Source organism: Pleurodeles waltl, chromosome 11 (assembly GCF_031143425.1).
Source record: "Pleurodeles waltl isolate 20211129_DDA chromosome 11, aPleWal1.hap1.20221129, whole genome shotgun sequence".
Classification (NCBI taxonomy): Eukaryota; Metazoa; Chordata; class Amphibia; order Caudata; family Salamandridae; genus Pleurodeles; species Pleurodeles waltl.
The window spans coordinates 486011987-486038734 of NC_090450.1; the positions used below are offsets into that span (position 1 = coordinate 486011987).

At 47.2% G+C, this 26748-nt stretch overlaps 1 protein-coding gene across 1 annotated transcript in view; it reads left to right on the forward strand.

Annotated features, from left to right (window-relative positions):
• Window positions 1-26748, forward strand: part of LOC138265802 (thiamine transporter 2-like) — a 440218-nt gene that overhangs the window by 82598 nt on the left and 330872 nt on the right. The window contains exon 2 of the mRNA XM_069213860.1: window positions 22724-22896. Coding sequence (XP_069069961.1) covers window positions 22747-22896 — 150 coding nt within the window. The 5' untranslated portion in view covers window positions 22724-22746. The remainder of the gene's footprint in view (window positions 1-22723; window positions 22897-26748) is intronic.

Below are 26748 nucleotides of genomic sequence, written 5' to 3' on the forward strand. Positions count from 1 at the left end.
TAAGTTATACCTGCACATTGACTCAAGGATCCTAGCTATTCACTTTGGATCGTCGAAAGACTGTATATTCTAAGACCTTTCCTCGGGTTCAAATTTGTTTCTGAAGTGCTCAGAACCTATGCAACAACCCACCTAGCGAATATTGTTGATTATATTTTTCTTATCTACAGATTGCTACCACAACTTTGTATTTTGGATCCTATATGTAGGAAGTTGGCTCTGTATATACTATTTAAAAGTAAGAAATAGTGTGCACAGAGTCCAAAGGTTCCCCTCAGAGGTAAGATAGTGACAAAAATATAATTCTAATGCTCTATTTTGTGCTAGTGTGGTCGAGCAGTAGGCTTATCAGAGGGTAGTGTTAAGCATTTGTTGTACACACACAGGCAATAAATGAGGAACACACACTCAAAGACAAATTCCAGGCCAATAGGTTTTTATATAGAAAAATATATTTTCTTAGTTTATTTTAAGAACCACAGGTTCAAGATTTACAAACAATACTTTAAATGAAAGGTATTTCACTCAGGTATACTAGGAACTTTGAATAATCACAATAGCATGTACAGTTTTGACAAAAATGGCAATAAGCTATTTTAAAAGTGGATGCACTGCAAAAATCAACAGTTCCTGGGGGAGGAAAGTAACTGTTAGGTTCACAGGTAAGTAAAACACTTACAGGGTTCAAAGTTGGGTCCAAGGTAGCCCACCATTGGGGGTTTAAGGCAACCCCAAAATTACCACACCAGCAGCTCGGGGCCGGTCAGGGGCAGAGGTCAAAGTGGTGCCCAAAACACATCGGCTTCAATGGAAATAGGGGTGCCCCGGTTCCAGTCTGCCAGCAGGTAAGTACCCGTGTCTTCGTAGGGCAGACCAGGGGGGTTTTGTAGGGCACCGGGGGGGACACAAGCAGGCACAGAAAGTACACCCTCAGCGGCACAGGGGCGGCCGGGTGCAGAGTGCAAACAGGCGTAGGGTTTCTAATAGGAATCAATGGGGAGACCCGGGGGTCTATTCAACGATGCAGGCAGGCACGGGGGTGCTCCTCGGGGTAGCCACCACCTGGGCTAGGCAGAGGGTCGTCTGGGGGTCGGTCCTGCACTGGACTTCGGTTCCTTCAGGTCCGGGTGGCTGCGGGTGCAGTGTGGTTTCCAGGCGTCGGGTTCCTTGAAGGAGGCAGTTGCGGTCAGGGGAGCCTCTGGATTTCCTCTGCAGGCGTCGCTGTGGGGGCTCAGCGGGGTCAAATCTGGCTACTCACAGGCTCATAGTCGCCAGGGAGTCCTCCCTGTGGTGTTAGTTTTCCGCAGGTCGAGCCGGGGGCGTTGGGTGCAGAGTGGAAACTCTCATGCTTCCGGCGGGAAAAGTGTGGTCTTTGAAAGTTGCTTCTTTGTTGCAAAGAGTTGCAGCTTCTTGAACAGGGCTGCTGTTCTCTGGAGCTTCTTGGTCCTTTAGATGCAGGGTAGTCCTCTAAGGCTTCAGAGGTCGCTGGACCCTGTTAGATGCGTCGCAGTTGCAGGGGGACAGGCCGGTGGGGCAGGGTCCAAATCAGTTGTGGTCTCCGTCTTCACTGCAGGGCTTCAGGTCAGCAGTCCTTCTTCTTCTTTAAGTTGCAGGAATCTATCTTCTTTGGTTCTGGGAGCCCCTAAATACTCAATTTAGGGGTGTGTTTAGGTCTGGGAGGGAGGTAGCCATTGGCTACCGTCCTTGAGGGTGGCTACACCCTCTTTGTGCCTCCTCCCTATGGGGAGGGGGGCACATCCCTAATCCTATTGGGGGAATCCTCCTTCTACAAGATGGAGGATTTCTAAAAGTAAGAGTCACCTCAGCTCAGGACACCTTAGGGGCTGACCTGACTTGGGGTGACTCCTCCTTGTTTTTCTCATTATCTCCTCCAACCTTGCCGCCAAAAGTGGGGGCAGTGGCCAGAGGGGCGGGCATCTCCACTAGCTGGTATGCCCTGTGGCGCTGTAACAAAGGGGGTGAGCCTTTGAGGCTCACCGCCAGGTGTTACAGTTCCTGCAAGGGGATGTGAGAAGCACCTCCACCCAGTACAGGCTTTGTTCCAGGCCACAGAGTGACAAAGGCACTCTCCCCATGTGGCCAGCAACATGTCTGGTGTGTGGCAGACTGGCAAAAACTAGTCAGCCCACACTGGAAGTCGGGTATGTTTTCAGGGGGCATCTCTAAGATGCCCTCTGGGTGTATTTTTACAATAAATTGCACACTGGCATCTGTGTGCATTTATTGTGCTGAGACGTTTGATACTAAAATTCCCAGTTTTCAGTGCAGCCATTATGGTGCTGTGAAGTTCGTGTTTGACAGACTCCCAGACGATATACTCTTATGGCTACCCTGTACTTACAATGTCTAAGGTTTGGCTTAGACACTGTAGGGGCATAGTGCTCATGCACATATGCCCTCACCTGTGGTATAGTGCACCCTGCCTTAGGGCTGTAAGGCCTGCTAGAGGGGTGATTTACCTATGCCACAGACAATGTGAGGTTGGCATGGCACTCTGAGGGGAGTGCCATGTCGACTTAGTAATTTTCTCCCCACCAGCACACACAAGCTGGCAAGCAGTGTGTATGTGCTGAGTGAGGGATCCCTAGGGTGGCATAAGACATGCTGCAGCCCTTAGAGAACTTCCCTGGCATCAGGGCCCTTGGTACCAGGGGTACCAGTTACAAGGGGCTTACCTGGGTGCCATGGTTGTGCCAATTGTGGAGACAAGGGTACTGTTCAGGGAAAGAACACTGGTGCTAGGGCCTGGTTAGCAGGGTCCCAGCACACTTTCAAATCATAACTTAGCATCAGCAAAGGCAAAAAGTCAGGGGGTAACCATGCCAAGGAGGCATTTCCTTACACTATACATTTCCTCTTTCAGTCTTAAAATTAATACAGATTCTCTACTGTTTAGATGGTGGCTGATCAATAGAGGGGTTCCCCTGCTATCTATCCAGTCACTGGCTACAATGGTAGCACTTCGTGAAATATGCCAATTCTATAACCCTTCATATACTGTATGGCAAAGATTCCTCAAAAAGTTGTGTGGGAGATGTATTGTGTCGAAAGTGCAGTATTTTCTTTGGCTGTGCTTGCAAATTGGCCATTTAAAATAGAGGATGCAACTTGAGAAAAAAATATATTTGTTGGGTCATTCCCTCGGCCCCTTAGATGGTGTATTGCACAGGCTGTAAAAAACTGACACACACTCGGGTGGCAGGTAGAATACTCTCAAGCCTGGAAACGCCCACGTCATGGTCCATACCAGTCCTGATGGGTGCGAGGGGCATGATCATTTCCCCCTACAGGGTTCAGGCACAACCATAAATGGTCGGTCCTGACATAACATTCCTCTTTTATCCACAAAAAAAGAAACCAACGCAAACAGATCAAAACACATCAACATTTTCAACATTAATGTAAACAGAAGCACCAGCAACCTAATCCTTACAGGCTTCTGGACTAAAGAACATAGATTAACTAGGTTAGCATAAAGTCCTTCAGCCTGGTGGAGACCTGGAGCTGGGTCTGAAGGATGTATCTCCCATGCCCTGTCTTTTGGGGATGACCTCATTGGTAGCCCCCTGCAAGTCACTTGTAGAGGGGCTCACCCTTGCGCCGGTCCCGCAAAGTTCCTGCGCCACAGTCAGCTGGCACAGATCAGCTGCAGGGCTGGACTCCTGCTGGACAAATTTACGGCCAGGCCCAGCCAGAGGATAACTGGCATCAGTGTCATCAGCTCCCAAGTGTGTGAACGAATCTTCGTTCCCCATCCCTTCAGACTCCTGCTCCAGGGTTCATTAGCATTTGAAAAACAACACATTCCTCGTTATTGATTCATGGAGGAAAGTACCCTCTTTTTGGCACTTTACCCCCAATTTCTGCCTGATGTCAGTGTGTTTTTGACTGTGTCACTGGGATCCTGATAGTCAGAACCCCAGAGCTTCTGGTTTATGGCCTGCTTGTCAGTGTGTTTCACTGTTTTCTAAATTGGCCCTGGAGTCCTGCTAATCAGAAATGCAGTGTTCATGCTCTGATCTGTTTCCAAATTTGTCACTACATACTAGTGACTCAGCATTTCACTCTAAATTGGTATACTGGACCACCCTTATAAGTCCCTAGTATATGGTACATAGGTACCCAGGGCATTGGGGTTCCGAGGGATCCTTATGAGCTGCAGCATTTCTTTTGTTACCCATAAGGATCCCATACAAAGGCTTCTACAGGACTGCCATTGCAGCCTGTGTGGAATAGTACAAGCACTATTCCGCAGCCATTTTCACTGCACCAGGTCACTTATAGGTCACCTGTATGTCTAACCTTCAGACCCTGAAGGGTAGGTGCAAAGTGTCAGTGTGTGAGGGCACCCCTGCACTAGCAGAGGTGCTCCCACATCGTCCAGGCCCATTTTCTCAGACATCCTGAGTGCGGGACGCGATTATATGTGTGCACTATATATAGGTCAATACCTCTATGTATCTTCATAGTGTTAACTCTGAATATGGCCATGTAAGGTGTCTAACAACTGGGAATTGTACCCCAATACTGATTCCAGTATTGGTTGCACAATCCCATGCACTCTGAGGGCTCCACCATGGCCCCCCAGTACTGCCATACCAGCCTTCTGAGTTTTGCACTGCAGTCTCAGATGCTGCCACCTCACAGATAGGCTTCTGTCCTCCTGGGGCTTAAGCATTTCAATCCCAGGAAGGCAGAACAATGCCTTTTCTTTAGGAGAGGGGTGTTACACTCTCTCCCTTTGGAAATAGGTGTTACAGACAAGGGAGGGGTATCCTCCCAGAGCCTCTGGAAATGCTTTGAAGGGCACTGATAGTGCCCTCTTTGCATAATCTAGTGTACACCTGTTCAGGGACCCCAGTCCTTGCTCTGGCATGAAACTGGGCAAAGGAAAGGGAAGTGACCACTCCCTTGTCCATCACCACCCTAGGGGTGGTGCCCAGAGCTCCTCCAGAGTGTCCCTGGGTTCTGCCATCTTGTTTTCAGGATGGTCAGGGAGCTCTGGGAGCATCTGAGTTGCCCTTGCCAGCAGGTGACGTCAGAGACCCCTCTTGTTAGGTGCTTACCTGGTTAGGTGACCCCCCTCTCAAGGCTATTTAGGGTCTCTCCTCTGGGTGTTTCTTCAGATTCGGATTGCAAGGCTCCAGCAGGAATCCTCTGCATCCTTTACTTCTTCTTCTACCTACGGATCAACTGCTGACTGCTCCAGGAACTTCTCAAAACTGCAACAAAGAAGCAAAGACGACTTCTGTGACCTTGTAACTTTAGCTCCTGCCAGCAACTGCAACAGTTTCCAGGTTGTGTACGCTCTGAGGACTGCCTGTCTTCATCCTGCACCAGACGAGCTGAAGGAATCTCCCATGGAAGGAGTCACTTTCCTGGTTCAAAAGGCACCACTATGCAGCGATGACCAGTGGCTTGGGTCCCCTCTCCCGATGACAGGCGTGGATCCAGTGACACGGGTGGTGGACTAAAGAGACTCCGACAGTCCCAACATCCAGCTGTCCAATTTTGGTGGAGGTAAGAGCTTGCCTCCTCACGTAAGACAGTACACTCATGCACTGCATGACTTGCAGTTACCAAGGCTTGTGTGCAACCTTCCAAGAAGTTCTTCATGCACAGCACAGCACAGCTTAGGCCTCCAGCATGCCATCCTGCAACGCACAGCTCCCTGAGTAGTTCTCCAGCGGCATGGGAATCCTTTGTGTTGTGCTGCATGGGCCTCCATTTACACTTCCTTTGTCCCCATGCTACGGGACTCCTGTGTGCACTGCCTGGTCTTCTGTGGGCTCTCTGAGTTGCTGAGTGCCCCCTCTGTCCCTCCTTCCTGGGTAGAGTTGACCTGGTTGTTCCTGGGCCCGGGCAGCGACAATTTCGGCGAAACACCAAGCTTTGCCTTTCCCAAGGCTTGTTTGCAGAATCCAGTGACAAAAACCAGACTGCATTCATCCATCCAGCGTGGACATCTTCTGCACCCACCTCAAACCCACACCTACCTTCTTTGGTGCAATACTGACTTTGTCTTCTCACCAGTGGTTCTTCTTTTGCACCTCACCTGGGTTAGCAGGGGCTCCTGTTCTCCCTGGACTCTTCAGTGCTTCTTGGACTTGGTCCCCTTCTTCCACAGGTCTTCAGGTCCAGGAATCCATTGTTGGTGTCTTGCAGTCTCCTCTGGTTCTTGCACTGTCTTCTATCGCAATTTCTAGTGTGTTTTAGGAAACTTGCTGTCTTTTACTCCTGGTTTCCTGGGCTTTGGGGTGGGGTATTTTACTTACCTTTGGTGTTTTTTTACACTCCCAGCGCCCCTCTACAAACTACACTTGCCTAGGTGGGAAACCAAATTTTGCATTCTACTATTTTAGTATATAGTTTGTGCTCCCCCTTTGCCCATTGCAACCTTTTGGGATTTTCACTATTTGCAATATTTTCTGACTGTTTACTTACGTGTTTTTGGTTACTAGTGTATATATTGTGTAATTTACTTACCTCCTAAGACAGTATAGTCTCCAAAGTATTTTTGGCCAGGTGTCACTAAAATAAAGTATCTTTATTTTTGGTAACACCGAGTATTGTCTTTCGTGTGTGTGAGTATTGTGTGACTACAGTGATATTGCAAGAGCTTTGCTTGTCTCCTAGTTGAGCCTTTGCTGCTCTGCCTATAGCTACCTCTAGACAGCCTGGCTTCTAGACACTGACTACATTTCACTAATAAGGGATCACTGGACCTCTTACAAGGTGTAAGTAACTTAGGTACCCACTACAAACCTGGTCAGCATCCCACAATTCATCCCCCTGTTGAGCGATGATCATGGTCCCTCTGACCTTGCTTACTTTCCATGTTGCCAACTCAAAGGGGAGTTTGAACGTTTCACCTGGATGACGGTTCTTAACCAGTAATGTGTTACCAACGTGAAAGTCAGAGGCTCAGGCACGTCTCTTCCATCACATGCGGTCCTTTAGGATGAAACCTCAACGCAAGGTATTAGCCACCTTGGTTTGCATCGTGGAGGGGCTTTCACTGTATGGGATGGTGTACCCTACCGTGCGATTCATGCACAAGGTACTGGGCAGTACTTTGGTGATTTCATGGGGTGTGATCCGATACTCACCTAGGAAGGTGTATAAAGCACACTTCATGTTTTGACTGTTGGCCATCGCTATTCTTAAGACTTTATTTAGAGTCTGCATGAAACAGTCCACCTCCTCACTCACCTGGGGTCAGCAAGGGGTAATCTTGCGATGGTGGATGCCTCAGGATGCCAAGTACTCAGTGAAATCTTGGCTCAAGAGGGGTGGGCTGTTATCCATCCTGAGCTTGTGAAGTAATCCATGCGTGGCCATGACTTTTTCCAGGTCAGGTATGGTTTAGGCTGCTGTGATGGAGTCCAGAATAGCCTCCAGATATTTTGAGAAATCCTCAGTGATGACAAGCATATGATGTGCTTCAGATAGGCTTCCAAATTCTGCACTGACTCTGAGCCACGGGGCAGAGGGGATGGTTTCCGTTATGATGGAGGCTAGGGAGTCAGCAGGGCCAACCGCTTGGCATATAGTGCAGTGTCTGACCACAGGCTCAGCGTGATCACCTAACCCTGGTAACCATACTTTGCACAGTAGTCTTGCCTTTGTCTTCACTATCCCTTGGTGGGCAGAGTGCAGCAGATCTGTGACTCGTTGTTGTAGTGAAGCAGGAATCACCAGTCGAGGACCACTCAACAGGTACACTTCTAGGAATATTGCTAGCTCTTTTCGGAGGTTGTGGAGTGAGGATAATGTTAAACGCGCTTCTTCAGTCTGTCTCAACACTTGTGCATCAGGGTGTGCCAGGTCCCAGTGGCAACTGCTTCCAACTCTAGTTGAAGACATTCATCTGCCTGGGTGGCGGTTATGATATCCTCTAGTGAGATGGGGGGAGGTCGGGACCGCTCGACCACCATTCTCACGTATTCTTCAACTGCTTCTGAGTCCGCCTCCTCATGCAAGGTAGCTGGACGGGCATGCTGAGACAAGTAATCGGCTGGGTTCTGGGCACCGGGTCGACAGACCACTGAGAATCTATAATTTTGTAACTGAAGAATCAATTTTTTGATCCTGAGGGACGGCTTGGATGATGACCCATTGAATAGGGGTATGAGTGGTTTGTGGTCGGTGTGCAATGTGAACGGCTGACCATACAAGTAGAGGTGGAAATGTCGAAAGCCCCAGTGGACAGCAATGGCCTCTTTTTCAGTGTGTGAGTATCGCTGCTCCATCTCCGTTAGGGCTGACTGGCATAGGCTGCCGGGGCATATTCACCATTCACGCCTTTGTGACAGAGAACTGCCCCCAGACCAGTGGGGCTGGCATCAACTTAAAGTTCAGAGTCTTTCCCCTGGTCAAAGTATACCAGTTTCGTGTGTGCCGACAACGCTTTCTTTGTTGCCTGAAAAGCCTTGTCTTAGGGGGTCCCAATTCCCAGCTTGCGTTAGCTTTGGTTAGTTCTCTGAGGGGTGCAGCAAGAGAGGTCAGGTTCTGGATAAACGTCCCACAGTACGTAACCATACCCCAGAATGTTTGGACTCCGGCGACGGTGGTGACGGCAGGTGCCGATTGGATGTCCTTGACTTTTTCCGGATCAGGCATAACACCGTTTTCCAGAAAACGGTAAGCGAAAAAGGCAACTTCTCTATGTAGGAATACACACTTCTCCTGGTGTAGCGTCAAACCACTGCCATATAGTCATTTGGCTACTCTTGGCTGAACGTGGCTGATAGTCTCTCCAGGCTCGTAGTCTCTCCAGATGTTCCTTAATAGTGGGAGCATGAACCAGGATGTAATCGCTGACACTGATGTCCTGCCAGTACTCCTCGAATAGTGTCTTGAAAGGTCTCTGCCACACTTGACACAACAAAACTGAGCCTTTTGTACTGTCCTAGCCCTATGTGTGTAGAGAAGATGGTAATTGCTCTTGATTCCAGGGCTAGCAGCAGTTGGTGGTATCCAGCCTGGAGATCCATTTTGGAGAACCAGCGTGACCCGCTTACTTCGGCCACGATGTCATCTATTGTGGATGTTAAGTGGCAGACACATCGGATGGCCATGTTCGATAGCCGCATATCAACACATATCCTGACCTCGCCAGGCTGCTCAGGTTTCCAAGTAACTACAATGGGTGAGACCTATGGTGATTGGATATGGTGATATGGTGATTGATATGGTGATATGGTGATTGGATGTCCTTGACTTTTTCCGGATCGGGCATAACACCGTTTTCCAGAAAACGGTAAGCGAAAAAGGCAACTTCTCTCTGTAGGAATACACACTTCTCCTGGTGTAGCGTCAAACCACTGTCATATAGTCATTTGGCTACTCTTGGCTGAACGTGGCTCATAGTCTCTCCAGGCTCGTAGTCTCTCCAGATGTTCCTTAATTGTGGGAGCATGAACCAGGATGTCATCGCTGACACTGATGTCCTGCCAGTACTCCTCGAATAGTGTCTTAAAAGGTCTCTGCCACACTTGACACAACAAAACTGAGCCTTTTGTACCGTCCTAGCCCTATGTGTGTAGACCTATGGTGTTGGTCCATCCACCTGCTCAATTATGTCAGCCTGTTCCTGCTTCTATAATTCTTCCTCTACCTTGGGACGCGAGTGAAAGGCGGCACACCAATGTTTCAGGGCCACGGGCTGGATGGATTCATCAACATGAGGGTGTGTAAGTGTGTCTTTCAGGCATTCAATCCCCACGAACAGCTGTGAGAACTCAGCTACTAGCTCATCCATGCTTCCAAGGTAGACACTAAAGGTGAAAGACACCAGGTTGCACTTCCCTGCCGTCTTGCAGTTCAGTACCATGCCTGATCCGGTCTGGTTGACTGTGATTCGTGTGGGATTTCAGTTGTGAAGACTCCCGGCAGGGGGAGCGATGGCAACGATACAAAGGTGTAAACTTTGGTGGCCATAGGACACAGCATGGGGCGGATGGGCAATGTTTGCAGGAGGGACAGTGCTAGGATGTTTATCAACGTTCCTGTCTCAATGAGGGCCAAAATCTGGTGGCCGGCCAAAGAGATGTTGAGCTTCGGGATGTACCTTCTGGGGTGTCCTCTGGGCTTCATCGCATGGATGACATGTTCAGCGCCCACCGTGTTATCATCATTATCCATGTCCCCTTCATCATCAGGACTCATGGTGATTTGAGCACTGCAGACTTCTTTTGGCATTGGTGTTCTTTTGTGATGCTGCGGAGAGACAGACTGTCACAAAATGATTAGGCTTGTTGCAGATGGCGCATTTCTTTCCTTGAGCAGGGCAAGGATCTAGGTGGGGTTATGCCCCACCACATGTGTAGCATGTTCTGGTGCTTGTAGCTTGTTTATCTCATGCCTTTTTCTTCTCAGGCCCTGTAGTCGTCACAACGTTTACCAGTTCTGCCTTTACCTGTCGTTGTAGGGCTGCTTCTGTGTGCGCCACCTGCACCTTTGATAGTTCATTCGACTGCCCCATGGTGCGTATGGCTGCCATGGGCCTGGGACCTGTAGAACGTTTTCTCTCAACTTCACGGAGTGGCACCCTTGGATGAACTGGAAGCAAATCTCGTCCTCCATGTTGGGGAGAGTGAAGGTGCTGGAAAGCTCCTCAAGCCTTCCGAAGATGGACTCCTCCGGAAGTTGCCTGGCCTGACGAGAAAAAAACGCTCATAGTCAGGGCACAGTAAGGGCCGGTTCCAAAGGCTAGTAGGTGAACCGCAGGCCTTCCTCCATCACAGATTTGCTTAGCTTGTGAATAGTAGCACCCCCAAGATGTATGAGCATGGGACGTCTTCTCTCAATGTTGAGCACCACTGCTACAAAATACTTCTCCAGTCTCTCCACCCATTCCTTCTATTGTGTAGCCTGTGTCGAATGGGGACCATCTGTTACAAATGGTTCTAGAACAGGGATGGACAACATGCGTTGGCCGTAGCAGCTCTCATGGCCAGGAGAGACGTGTGTGTGGGCAGCTGGTGGGCTGGTTATGATCCTCTTGGTGGGTGACGGCTAGCGTGTCAGGTGTTCACCTTTAACAACAGTCTCTGTGCAGTTCCCGCTTTTCCAATAAGCCTTTTTATTGATTTCACGTGTTTTCCTTTTCTCCAACATTGAATGTATGAGTAGTCACTTTTCTCTGTACACACTTGTTGTATGCTTGTGGGTGCACTGGGTCACAGCTGTGTTGTACTGTGTGTGCTATGCAATACAGTCTTTGTCCTGATCCTGGGGAGTTTATGATGGTGGGCGAAGCATGTGGTGTCAAGCAAGAAATACAGGAGCCAAAACTTTGTTTTTGTCTTGATGTGAACAATACACGTACGTTCTGCTGCCCTCTCACACAGCATCCAGCTGGCGGCGTTCTTCAGGGTGTGTGGGGCCACCTTGAGTCCCCTTCGATGCACTCTTGTGAAGAGCAGTGGGTGGTCCGCTTGCCATGTCCGGGCCGTGTGCTGAGCGGTGCGGCTGCTGGAGAGCATCTTGGTCGGCGACACAGATGGGGTGCCACCAGGGGTCACAGGCAGCCGGAATCTGTCCACAACATAAGCGGCACACTGCATGCCATGAAGGTGAGTAAGGCTCCGGGCATGCAGCCAAGGTAGCGTGTTCCAGTGCACAGCCAGCAGAAAAACACAGTGGGATGGCAGAGCACCATCACTGTGCTGGAGGGGCGGTGTGGGTTGTTGCTGCCCTCGTTGCCAGTTTGTTGGGGCATTCCCTCGGCCTGTTGGATGGAGTATTGCTGTTGGCACAAGACTTTGACACACACTTGGGTGGCATGTACAATACTCTTGAGGCAGGGAACACCTGGGTTTTTAATAGTTCTCTCCCAGAACGTCATCGACCATATCAGTCCTGACTGGCGCGAAGGGCTTGACCAATCCCCCACTACATGGTTCAGACACAATCATAAATGGTTGGTCCCGACATAACAGTAATCTTACAAAAACTGGTTGTTCTTGGTCTGGGTAGAGGTGGCTTTAGCTGTCTCTCGGAGTTTATACCATCAAGATGTATATGAGGTGCAAGATGTCAATCATGTTCAGCCAGTGGTTATTGTAAGCATCATTAGCATGTTGATCAGTTCTCATCACAGCATTTGGTTTGTGTAACTTTCACTAACACCATTCAGTGAACCGTCTACTAATCATCAATAATATATGCATAATAGCCATATTGGTCTGCACAGAGGCAGGTCCTATTTTCACTTTGTGTTATGCCATTGTGATGATAACCTGATCATTATTTCCCCTTCAAGGTCATTGTTTTAGAGTGAAATCCACTATTCTCTAGCAATTCATTTCTTCTATCCTGTATTTATGATGAGTACACTTTTCACCACAAGCATGTAGCCACTTGGAACTGGCAACTAATAAGCAGCATTGAAGCATTAGCTGGGTAGAGGTGCAGGGGAGGACAAAGCACGGCTGTTTTTGTTCTTTTGTTACTGGGGCCGATATTGCAGCACTGTTGCAAAATCGGCCCCCAGTAACAAAACCGGCCACCACAGCTGAAAAACAGGCCACCACTCTTCCAGCCCACTGGGAAAACGCCCAATCCCCACTACAGCCAGTCTGCCAGTGTTTGGATATGTCCTGTGAGATGGTTTCATTGCTGGCCCGGAGCCTCTTTTGTAGCATTGGACTGTACTCTGCTTATGAAGCCAAGATCCGTTGGTTCTACCAATGATTTTATATATTGAAACTTCACAAGTGCTAAATGCACATTTTCTAACAAAGTTAATGCATGCAAGATCAGCCAGGTGTACAAGTATGAAGTTCTGTGTGAACAGTTTCTCAACCTGTAGTACCCCACAAGCGATAACAGGAAGAGTAATGCATGTACAAGGCATCTGGAGTAACCCAAGCTGAGGTTTAAAGAATAATAGTAATGGGACACATTTTACACTGTCAATGAAGTAGTTGGTGTTCTAATTAAATGAATGATATGAAGCATTTTCCTTGGATCCTTAGGTAGTCAGAGTTCAGCACCAAGGTGACCACTTACTGCCCAGATTCCAGGGAAAATGCCTCAAGCGGTTCATTCAATTAGAGGTGTTTGAGAGTTCTGCCTTTTAGCAGTATGTCCCTGGCTCTCAAACATTAAGGTACTCTAATTGGAAAACTAGATTTCTGTCTTAGCATACTTGACATTCCAGAGGTAACATGGCTGAACCCAATTTCCAGCCCTGGCTACTACGTAGAAAAGAGATAGTTTCCTGTGTACATGAATGGTGAGGTAATTACAATGGGAATATGCATAAAATCTTGAAGATGTTAGAATCTTCGGGGATGGATTTATGGGTCCAAATGGGTCCAAATATGTTTCTAGTGCTTCTTCTGCAAAATGGCATAAAATCCATTATTGAGTTCTGTGACCAATATTAAGATAATGAGGTGTGTGGTGTTCTTGTGGCAATGTATGTGGTTGTAATATTAAGCACTCATTTTTAGTCCCAGACAATGCACAGGAGTTTCAGGTAGAATGTAGCCTGCCATTATATATGTGGCCTAGTGATTTGGATGACCCTGTGTTCCTGGGGTAGTATTGTTGCTTCAGCAATGGTGGTAGAGATTCTGTCAAAACTTATCCCACAAAATGGATAATCTTTCACTCAAAAACCCATCAACCACACATCCCCAAACCCATCGAGCATGTCTGCTCTTTTTAGCTTTGGGGTAGCCAGAAGGAGAAAAAACAGAAACTCTGTCCTTTGTGAGTGATCCATTAAAAATCACCAGGTTTCCTGTTGTTTGTGATAGTACCATATCTAATTAAGGACATTAACTCAATTGCCAATTCCACTCCCAAATTCACCCTGTTGCATCTCTCTGTGACCCTAGACTGATACTTCTTTTATGTTCTCCATGTTATCATAATGGAACATTTTCTCTTCCCACAGGCACAATCTCACCCAACTCATCTGTAGCTTTCAGTCATTTTCCCTTAGGCACAAACTTCCATTATTTCACAAATGCCCTCTTCTCTTGCTCTATAGTGCCCCAGGTTCCCAAGTGTGATTTCTCCCCTACACCCCAGCAGATGTTGCATAGGTTGTAAATTTCTGTACCTCCAAAGTAACCCTGTGCTCCCGAGCTACTCCTAAGGTGATGTTTTCCTGTTCTGTACCGCTCCATCCAAGTGCTACAAATGCTGTGTCTCAATTGCCAAGCCGCAACTTGGCTGCTCTCAATTTTTCACTTCTTTATGGCCATAGACTGCTGCTATAGCTCAGTACCCAAAGACTAATGACACTTTCACTGCACCGTTCGATATGCCCCTGCCTACAAACATCAGTTCCAACTTCCCTTTACAAGTGCTGCAAGCTTTGTACCCCACCAACACTTGGCACTACTATGTGACTTCAGACAATCCCATCTTGCCAATATCCATACTTTATGTCACATTTTTGCACCTTTAAGTGCCTGTTGGCTTCTGTTTCCATAGTTAATCATAATCCAATTCTTCCTTTACCAGACAAAGGTGCACCCCTACAGATATTCTCAATGTTGGCTCGGTCACCCCTAATGTAATGTATCTCAACTCCATTTCTACCCAGACATTGTTTCCTGCATAAAAAGATGTGCAGTACCCACAGCATGGTGCACCCCAAATGCTTCCAATCCATTCCATTTCTCAGTGCCCCCAGTTTCCAAAATATTATGCTTGTTTTAGCCCCTTTCCCAATTGCATCACTTACTGAGTAACAAACCAGCAATCTGTTCTCTGTGGACCCTGTATCACGGCTGTTCATCTCAATGGCAAACATTCCTTCATGTCTCCTAATTACCCCTAAAGATGTGCATTATCTGTGAACCTCAACACTAATCACCCTGTCCAAATGGCACAAGAGCTCTGATTATTTTATTTGCTCCCCCTACCATTTCTCCAACGCCTCTCCATCTTTGTGCCCAGTTACACTAATCTACAATTGTGTCAATGTCCATGGAAACCCCTCACAATACCCCTAGACACTATAGTGCCCCCAAGAGATATTTTATAGCTGACAATTCCCCATGTTTAAAAAGCCACCACCCCACATCCCCTGCATTCAACTGCCAACTTTATGTGCCCATTAGCAACCCTTTCTGCTGCCCCATAGATGATACATTTATATGCCCCCCAGCTTGTTACCTCAGGTATTCCACTCCATTGCTCCCTCTGCCCAAGAATAAGTTGCCAACGTGGTGTGCCCCAGTGACTAATTGTCCCTTGGAAACCCCTCTATATGTGCCCCTGTGTGACACTAATGTGTGTCTCCTTGCCAGTCTATACTGTAGGTGCCAACAGCCTACCCTCCATGCTCTTCACGCTTCCTCCCTTCAAGTTTCCTTTCTCAGTCCCAATTGACTAAGGCCCTCATTCTGACCTTGGCGGTCTTTTCGCAAGACCGCCGAGTTACCGCCGCGGTAAAGACCGCCGACCGCGGCGGTATGCCGCTGCGCGTATTCCGACCGCTGGGAGCGTTCCGCCGGAATACCGCCAGCAGCCACACTGGCGGTCGGCAGGAAAGTGGAGACTGGTCAACCTCCACCGCCACGCCAGCAGAACACCGCCCCCAGAATTACGACCCACATTTCTGTGTGGCGGTCTTCTGTTGGCGGTCTTCTGTTGGCGGTCACGTCCCTATGGCTCCCGTCGCCTCCCGGAGGACCAACGCACAAGGTAAGTTGATCGTCCGTGAGGGGAGGGGGTGGGGGGGTGTTGTGTGATGTGTGCGTGCATGGGGGTGTGCGTGTGAGTGTGTAGAGGGGGTGTGTGAGTGCGTGCATGCGGGCGGGGAGTGCTGCTGTGCCTATGGGCAATGTGTTTAGTTCGGCGGGTGTGCATGTCGGCATGTATGTGTGCGGGTATGTGTCCCCGTTGTGTATGTGTGTGTAGGGGGTGTGTATATGTGCATGTTGGGGGTGTGTGCATGTCGGGGTGCATGTATGTGCATGTCGGGGTGGGGGTGGGGAGGGGGTTCGTACCACCTCTGGGGGGTGGCAGGGGGGTGGAGGGTGTGGGGGGAGGACTCGGGTGGGTAGTGGGGGGTGGGGGAGACCCCTATCAGTGCCAGGGAAGGAATTCCCTGGCCCCGATAGTGCTTACCGCCATGGTTCGCACGGCGGTTCCCGCCCGCAAGAAACCGCGGCGGTAGGCAGGGTCATAATACCCTTGGCGGTCTTGGGACGACCGCCGGGCCGGAGTGCGCAAACTCCAGCCCCGCGGTCATGACCGCCGCGGCGGTCGGAGTGGAGAAGTGGCGGTCGGTCGCGGCGGGGACCGCCGCGGTCAGAATGCCATTTTTAATACCGCCGGTCTGTTCGCGGTCCGACCGCCGTCTCTCCGCCGACCGCCAGGGTCAGAATGAGGGCCTAAGTGTCCCAGGCAGCCCACAGTGTACCCAGGCTGTCACTGTCTAGCCTTCCAGTAAAATCCTATTTGCCTTCCATTCACAAGATACTATTTCTCCATAGCTCAACAAAGTGTCAGCAGGAAGCCTGCCATTATCCCTTGCCCTTCAAAATGCACCAGATTTGACCCTCTCAATGTCCCACACTACCATTGTTCTCCACGCTTCTCCTAGCTATGTTCCATAAATGCAGTGCCCCATCTGCCTGCTCACTAAGCTGCACCTTTATTTCCAAGATAGAACATCTCTTTACACACATGGTTCCTCCAATTCCCTACTCAAAGAGCTTCTCCTTAGTAGCCCATCCCCACTTGCTCCTTCATTGTGCTCTCAGGATCTGTGGCTCATTAGCCGACTTCAGGTATGGCTATACAATGCAGATACTCCCTCTTTTAAAAGGCCCCTGGTCGTCCCTGACATTATGCCCCATTTTACTTTGTCAATACCTGCACATCACTGTGTTCACCAACCTTTCTTTTCTCTCTGTCCTCCAGTATCTCACAAAGCAGTGTTCATTTAGTCATAAACTCCAATTGTCTCACTGAGTCCTGTAGGAAAGTACCATCTTCGTTGGCATGTTATCCCCATTTTACTTGTAAGCCAGTATGTTTTTGTCTGTCCCACTGGGATCCTGCTGGTCAGGACCCCATTGCTCATAGTTTATGGGCTAATGTGTGTGTCTGTGTAGTGCTTAACTGTGTCACTGAAGCTCTGCTAACGAGAACCTCAGTGCTTATGCTCTCTCTGCTTTAAAATTTGTCACTGTAGGCTAGTGACTTCATTTACCAATTTCAATTGGCACACTGGACCCCTCTTATACGTTTTTAGTATATGGTACCTAGGTACCCAGGGCATTGGGGTTCCAGGAGATCCATATGGGCTGCAGCATTTCTTTTGCCACCTATAGGGAGCTCAGATAAACCCTTGCACAGGCCTACCATTGCAACCTGCGTGAAATAACACACACACTATTTCACAGCCATTTTCACTGCACTTAAGTAACTTATAAGTCACCTATATGTCTAACCTTCACTTGCTGAAGGTTAGGTGCAAAGTTACTAAGTGTGAGGGCACCCTTGCACTAGCAAAGGTGCCCCCACATAGTTCAGGGCCATTTACCAGGACTTTGTGAGTGCAGGGACACCATTACACGTGTGCACTACATATAGGTCAATACATATATGTAACTTCACAATGGTACCTCTGAATATGGGCATGTAACATGTCTAAGATAATGGAATTGTCCCCCCATTCCAAATATGGTATTGGGAGACAATTCCATGCATCCTGGGTGCTCCACCATGGATCCCCAGTACTGCCAAACCAGCTCTCTGAGGCTTGCAATGCAGCTACAGCTGCTGCCACCTCACAGACAGGGTTGTGCCCTCCTGGGGTCTGGGCAGCCCAGTCCCAGGAAGGCAGAACAAAGCATTTCCTCTGAGAGCAGGGTGTTATACCCTCTCCCTTTGGAAATAGGTGTTACAGGCTGGGGAGGGGTAGCCTCCCCCAGCCTCTGGAAATGCTTTGAAGGACACAAATGGTGGCCTCCTTGCATAAACCAGTCTACACCGGTTCAGGGACCCCTTGTCCCCTGCTCTGGCGCGAAACTGGACAAAGGAAAGGGGAGTGACCACTCCCCTGTCCATCACCACATCAGGGGCGGTGCCCAGAGCTCCTCCAGTGTGTCCCAGACTTCAGCTATCTTGCTTTGCAAGGTGTGGGGTCACTTTGGAGGCCTCTGAGTGGCCAGTGCCAGCAGGTGACGTCAGAGACCCCTCCTGATAGGTCCATACCTGATAAGGTAGCTAATCCCCCTCTCAGGGCTATTTAGGGTTTCTCCTGTGGGTTCTCTTCAGATTCTGCTTGCAAGTTTCCTTCAGGAATCCTCTGCAACTACTTCAGCATCCTCTGACCTTGGATCAACCGCAGCATGCTCCAATAAACGCTGTAACTGCAACAAAGTGTCCACAAGAGATACTTTTCTTCTGCATCCTCAGCTCCAAGTCAGCAACTGCAACAGTTTCCATGGTGTGCACGCTCTGAGGACTCCCTGTCTTCAGCCTGCACCAGAAGAACCGTTGAAATCTCCTGTGGAGTGACGCAGTCACACCCCTGCTCCAGCAGGCACTTTCCAAGACGACGACCGGTACCCTTTGACTCCTCTCACAGAGACAAGCATGCTCCTAAGGACACAGAGGGTGGACATCATCGACATAGACTGTCCTGAGGTCCTGCTGATGCAATTTGGAGGAGGAAAGACCTTGCCTTCCCTGAGAGCGACAGTAGGCCTGTGTATTGCATCTTCTTCACCTCCTGAGGCCTCTGTGCACTATTTGCAAAATTCCTTCCTGCACAGCCTGGCCCAGGTCCCCAGCACTCAATCCTGCGATGCTCAACTCGCTGAGTTGTTCTCCGGTGTCATGGGACCTTCCTTTGTTGTGCTGCATCAACTGAATTTTGCACCTCCTTTGTCCCCATGTCTGGGGACCTCAGGGGGTGCTGGCTGGCATCCTGAGGGCTCTCTACAGTGCTGAGAGCTCCCTCTTCCTCCTCACACAGAGTTGGGCCCCCAGGTCCATCCTGGGTCCATTCATTGCCATTTTGACACAAAACACACTTTTGTCGTAGAGAAGACTTGTTGGTGACTTCCAACATGAAATCACATATGTAACGATCTTCACGTTATGCGACATCCTTTGCATCATTCAGGAACCCGCTGACATTTTGCTAGGGTGCATTCCTGCAGTCTTCGACTAACCGGGGACTCTTCTTTTGCACCCTCTTCTGGGTTGGCAGGGGCTCCTGTCCTTCCTGGAACTTCTTTTGACTTCTGGGCTTGGTCCCCTTCCTTTGCAGGTCTTCAGGTCTAGGAATCCAGCAGTTGTTTTTTGCAGACTTGGTTGGTTGCTGCAAAATCCCAATCACGAGGCGTAGTGTGTCATATGGAAAATTGCAGTACTTTTCTCCTGCTTTTCTGGGCTCTGGGGTGGGGTAATTTACTTACCTTTACTATATTTGTACTCTCCCAGCGATTCTGCACACACTACACTTGTCTAGGGGGGAATTTGTGATTCGCATTCCACTTACTTAGTATATGGTTTGTGTTGCCCCTAGACCCATTTTCTCCCATTGCATTCTATATCATTTCCTATTGTTTGCATTGTTCTATGACTATTTACTTGTCTAATTTTTGTGTCTAGTGTATATATTGTGTATAATACTTACCTCCAGAAGGAGTATTATCTCTAAGATATTTTTGGTACTGTGTCACTCAAATAAATACCTTTATTTTTGGTAACACTGAGTATTGTCTTTACTTGTGTATAAGCACTGTGTAACTATAAGTGGTATTGTATGAGCTTTGCATGTCTCATAGTTCAGCCTAAGCTGCTTTGCTATAGCTACCTCTATCAGCCTAAGCTGCTAGAACACCACTACTTCACTAATAAAGGATAACTGGACCTGGTATAAGGTGTAAGTACCCAAGGTACCCACTATAAACCAGGCCAGCCTCCTACAAGCACCCAATAAAATGATATCTATAGAAGTGTCCCTTGCCCAAATGTAGCCACTATTTCTAACTAGATCACCCCATCTCCACCCCCTTCGCAATATCACAGGCTGCTCTTCTGTACCTCTCAGTGGCCTAAATGTGCAATTTACTTTGTGAACCCCAGCCCCAACTGCCCTCTTTATTTGCCCTCCAAGTGCTGTGTTTCCATAGACTCATTTGATTTCCCCTTTAAGAGCACCAAGCTGTCTGCCAATAATTGAACCATGTCCAAGGCAGTAAATCTCACTACATCTTGGCATTGTCTACTGAACTTCAATTATGAACACTTTAGCCACTGTTCACCCCAAATACCTATTTTCTTAATGCCACCAGACTCAAATTCATCACCACATGCTTACAGGCACTGGTCTTCAAGCCTCAATAGTCCTTAAAAGTGTCTACATGTAAGTCAGCCATGTAGCACCTCTTAGTAACTCAGACATTAATGTATTCAACAGTGCATCACTAATTCACTCACAACCAGCCCCATATACCTTCATGCTCATCCATCCCCAATAGCTCTCTCAAAGTACCCAGGTACTGGGTGACAAACTTTAATTGCATACGTTGTGTGTACTAAGATGCTATCCTCCATCAGATGCATTTCCCATACTGTCCTTTCATTTCCCCCTGAGGCCACCACTGTTTCACTCCCTTATATCCAAGTCCTTTCATAGCCTCCCGAGAACACCCTGTATCTGTCCTAATTGCTTGCCATATATACCTAGGTGTTATGTTGCAATGGCTTTTTCCTACTATCACCAAGCAAAATGTCCCCAGCCCCAACCTCAAACTTTAAGTAAGAACAGAAAACTAATCCCTATTTGCCCCAGATGCAACCTTCTGGCGCCAATCTAAACTCTTCAAGCAAATGATCCCTCTGTATATCTTACAATCATCCAGCAACTTAGATATTCATCACAAGTGACACCAACACCATTTGCTCCCTCAGGCACTATGCCTTAAGCCACATTAACCATCTGCAATCACCCAAATGCACTTTGCCCCAGCCCATATTGCCTTTTCCTTTTATGTACTTTTCAGTGCCCACTCAGCATTTTGCTTTCCTGCCACAATTGCAATCTTTAAATGTCTCCTGGTGCCCCATATCTGTTTCGGTCTCACATGCCCACTCTCTAGAACCCTAATAATATTTTTCTAAGTGTCACAATCTCATACGGATACTACTTTTCTATGGCCTGTGGCAAAACTGCCCTCTACAGGTTCCATAAATGTGGACTTTCTTGCCATGCCAAGATACACACTCTGAACAAACCTCCCTCCAATTGCCCCCTGTTTGTATTGTCTTATATAATTGCATTGAGGCACCACATTCATATTTGTCTGATACTACCCACATCTGTGCCCCTCATCCTCAATGACCAGACCCCCTATGGCACTTTTGCTCTGTACCACAGCATCCCTTTCCTAAAGCATGTCTGTGTTTGTCTCGAGTGCCTTGCATGCTCATCTTGTAACCCAGATGTCTCACCCTACATGAGGAGTGCTTTTATTTCCCCCTGCCCTTATTTGATACTACTAGATATCCATAACATTTCCCCCTGGGCTCCCATCTCTATCTCCTTTCACTGCCCAGTTCCAAATGTCCCCCACCAAATATTCCAGTTTCTTGTCTGTTCCTCAAAGGTGCCCTAGGCCGCCCCTTTCGGCCCTAACCCCAGTTATCCCCTTTATGTTCCCCTTACCTTCCAAAACCCCAGTTTACCTCTGCCTTCCCTTTCCATTTGCAAATGGTAAGTGCCTCCTCACTCTCTGCCTCATGTGCTTCCTATATAGTTTACTAGAGAAATATCTTTAGAAATGGTCTACTTCATATGTTACCCTAGAAAAGACAGCTCCAAACAACATTTAATTGCTAAGATCCACACCCAGCGTAAACTAAAGGGTGCTACTTTTGCTGGTATAACAGTAGTGGCCTATTTGTCCTGAGCATGGGTGTGGGAAGTGAAAGTGATCCCTACAAAGTATCTCCATCTGGTGTAGGAAAACGTGAGTCTGCTTTGATTTATTACGGTGTATACAGTCTATTAATGCAACCTATATGCTCACTACAAAGCACAAATAGGGATCTTTATCATTCCCACTGAACCAGATATTTTGGACAATGTCATTGTTCAGACCACTCAGTTAAAGACAAAGAAAATACATCCAAAGCCCTAATGGCTCTGCAACACTCACACAATATTAGATATCCTTGTGCCTATGGCATCCATAGCTGCATACATACCCACAAACCAGGGCAAATGAGAATGATCTCACGTAGGAGCTAATGCTGGTCTGTGGGCCACCCCTTAGCCGATTACCAACATGGTGAATGGGCTTGCTCCGATGCCGAACTCTAGAGCATCTACGCTAGTGTGATACACCACCCAACCATGACAAATGTGTCAACCTGGTGCCAAATCCTGCTACAGATTTGGTGGTCCTAAAGGGGAGTTGCGTGTCTAGAACATATGCTGCTGTTTTTTCTGCAAGAGATGCTGCCTACTGTATTATTTCTGCCTCTCAAAGAGTATGTTCTTGATGTGTGCTGAGATTAGCAAGCTCGTGCCACAAGAGGCCTCCCCCTTATGATATTAAACCACATAAACAAATAAATACATTAAATGATATTTTCGTTAAAGCCGTTAAATTGTGGTTGGAGTTGTATATGAAATGTATTTAGTCTGGCAAGCACTTTTTATGCGCAGATTTCCATAAAGAAAGTGTTTATCCTTACACAGGTTTTTATAGAGCAACAGGCAGCATGTCTTGCTGGGATAAAATACAACGAAGTGGATGGATTTTTCCAACAGTGATCCTCTGTATCAATGGCTTTTTTGCTGCACTTCGGCCATCAGAACCCTTCCTTACCCCTTATTTAACCAGTAGGAGCAAAAATCTGACCCTGGATGAGGTATGTTTCTATCATGAATTCTAACTATGTCCATATTATGCTTGACAGCTTCAAAAAGTGAATTTGACTTAAAGAACAGATTCCGCATGAAGATATCTGGTTGTGCAGTTATTTGGATCTTGACTGTTTCCCAGTTCTATGTTAGAAACTCTTATTGACCACAGAATATGATTTGTGAACATGTCTAAATTATGCTTGAGGGCTTCAAAAAGGGAATTTGATTTAAAGAACAGGTTCTGCATGAAGATGTCTGGTTGTGTGGATATTTGGGTCTTGACTTTGTTTCCCAGGTCTATGTTAGCAACTCTTATTGACCCCAGAATAAGTGATATGTTTTGTGCAGGGCTAGTGCAATAAATATTAACTTTCTAGGAGAAGCGATATTTTGCCACACCACCACCCGCCCCCCCCCAATCAATCTGGGCTCATTCAATACTTTTAGAACAATTGGATACCTCTACTGGTGGCATCCTAGACGACTGGCCAGAATTTCTATGTTCATAGAAATAATCCTGATTTTACACAAAAGGAAGAAATACCCTCATACTGTGTCCGTTAAATTGTTGATTTGAGTGGATCCCCCTGAATCACTTTGAAAGCTGGAAACCCAACCTTGGGAATTTCTACAACTTATACCTCAAAACAATGCAGAAAAAAGACTAGAAAAATGATGAAATATTTTAATTATTTCGGAAACAAAAATCATACAGAAATGGAAATGTTAATTTCTGTGGAAGGGTGCAGCTCTGAATGATATTAACACAAAAAGACAAAGTGATATGCTATACTTTTAGCACAGTAAGTTCTTATCCTTTTGACCTCCCTGGGCAGCCACTGGAACACTATTTGAAACAGTCGACCTCCACCTACACAATTTCTACAATGTGAAAACTAAAAAACACAAAACTTCAGAAATAATTATGCATCAAACAAATAGACAAATGAAAAATATTTTCTTTAAATTTTAAAACACAAGCAAAAATCGAAATTTCAATTTTAGTGGAAACGTTGGAACTTTTCAAAGTGGTGTACTAGGCTATCTTATATCGCAAAAAATGCTCTGCTTTTTTCAAAGCGTATTAGCTTTTAATTGGGCCTCCAAAATTCCACAATACTGTTTGATGCAATTGTGCTGCTCAAGCAAATCAAATTAAGCTTACCAATTACATTTTTAGCATCCAATTTCAAACCCCTTCACATTTTCAGACCATTTTAACATTTTCATTTTTTAATTTTGCTTTTTTAATGTACATATACTTTATTAATCTGCTAATAATATCCAATTTTCCTCACAAGCACGGACCATCTGCATTGGGATCTGTGGACCTCAGGCCAGGTTAAGAACGGTTGCCGTAAAATGAATGAAGAATGGACACACACGCCTACTTTTACTTGATGCAGTATGAAATTCTCTATGAGTGATGACACTCTGCAGTTACCCAAGATACATGGTCAATCCCGAAGTCCACAGCTCCCCTTTACATTGTTTTTTGACCTTGTTGGTAGTTTAATGCCCAGATAAACGTAGTACTGTTGAGTTAGTGATTCATCTAGTTTTAGAGGAAATTGCCATTAATCTATTGGCAGGTCGCTATGTACTAGAAGCTACTTGTGGAAACTGACTCCATGGAATTATATAAAAACTGTGAGATTCTGTTGCATTCCGCCACTAGGCAGAAATAGGCATGTTGCACTCCTCGCTCTGTGATTTAGCACCAGGAGCGCATTCCGTGCTGACAAATTACCGTGAACGTCATGGTGCACCAGAGGGCACAACTACTCAAGTTAATTTTTCTACTGCTCAAATACATTTTCTACTCCAGCAGCAGTCTTCTGACCCCGCAAACGGTTGTGGCCGCCCGTGCAGGAAAAATCTTGCCTGATGTCATCCTAGAGACCGAAAATCACAATAGGGGATGGCACATCTCACTCACGCTTGCCAACTTACTGTTCTGGAGCCGCGTGCAAGAAAAATGTTCGCCCAGCAACGATTGGTGGAATTATGCAGCAACTCCGCTTTACAAGTGTATTTCAGAGTCAGCAACATTCTGTCAGTTCTGCTGGCGGAAGAGAATATTTTTCACACCCATAGAATAGAGTATTTTTTCAGCTGCCCAAACTGATTCAAGTTCATACTTATCAGAAAGTTCACAGTTGTGAAATCGTCTGAAAGAGAAGTATGAATGGTTGCCACAGTATTTACAAAGGAAACAAGCTTGTCATGTTAACTTTGTAAATTTATTTACTGCAGAAAGTGAAAGGCTTTGAAGGAGCTCAGGTTGTTATGTTGCAAGGCAAGTAGCTCAAAAGAGCTGCCCAATCAGAATGAATCAAAATAAACTACGAAAACAAGCACAGGTGCTCCTTGAAAAAAGATGCTGCAGTTATGTTCCGTGTACTAAGTTTTAAGAGAAGTGCAAGCACATCACCATGTGATAAATGTCTTTACACCCATGGATGTAAATTGACCAACATGCCAGGAGTAGCAGAAATGACATCATAGACCTGTGACTCCTGATGACATCACGGGAAGTGATGTCACATTAACTTTTAACGTTGTTGATGTTGTAGGCAGTGATTTTCCATGACTATTGAATACAACAGATTCACAGGAAGTTACACCACCAACGTTAACAAGCATAGAAATAACTACCAGAGGTGCAGACATCAGCTACAAAGGTACAACCCTCTTATGCATGTGTCAGCCACTGATTATCACAACCAGCCCTGAATCGTGTTAGGTCCACTCAGCCTTTCATCCTTCTTTGGTGTCAGAAATGGGGTTTCTGATTGGCAGTCAGTTTGCACCCTGTCCAAGCAGGGACCCTCACTCCAGTCAGGGTAAGGGAGTTACACTCCTCAGACCATCCCTGCTCACCCCCTTGGTAGCTTGGCACAAGCAGTAAGGCTTATCTCAGAGGCAATGTGTAAAGTATTTGTACAATCACACACAGTAACACAGTGAAAATACTACAAAATGACTAAACACCAGGTTAGAAAAATAGCCAATATTTTTCTGAGTAAAACAAGACCAAAACCACAAAAATCCAACATACATTAGCAAGTTATGAATTTTTAAAGATTAAACTTCAATATAGCGCTTAGAAACACAATTGATTTGGTGATATAACCGCATTGCAAGGGAGTTGTTCCCAACAATCCAACACGAATGGCACCAGTCACAGAGTCACACGGACCCCCAGGTACAGTGGCCTGTGAAATCGTGGAAGCAACAGGTGCACGGAGTCGGGGATCGAGGCATTGCTGGATCCGGTGCAGCTTCAGTTCGGGGTTGCGGAGCGAAGGAGCCGGTGCAAGGCATCAAGTCGTTGCTTCAGAGCTGTGGAAGTGAGGTGGCATTGGTGCAAAGCGTGGGATCCATGCACTTCCAACAGTGTCGATAACCGGCGGCGCACTCAAGCGAGGACCACGGCTTCAGTTGCAAGTGGCGTCACGGGATCCGGCAGCGGCATCTGTCCGGGGTTGTCCAAAGTTGGTGTACTTGGTTCTTCTTGGTTTTTCATCAGCTTTTCCTTTCAAGGACCCAGGGACTGGACTAGACACCACTTAGCATGGTACGAGTCTCAGCAGAGAGTCTAGGTGCTGGCAGAGGAAGTCTTTGATGGCCCTGAGACTTCAGAACTGAGGGCAACCTCAATCCAAGTCCTTGGAGACACTTCACAAGCAGGAATATACCACAAAGTCCAGTCTTTGTCCTCTTTAAGGCAGAAGCAGCAACTGCAGGACAACTCAGCAAAGCACAGTCACAGGCAAAGGGGAAGTACTCCTCCAGAACTTCAGCTCTTCTCCTTGACAGAGTCTAGAAATAATCTAAAAATCTGGGGGCTTGGG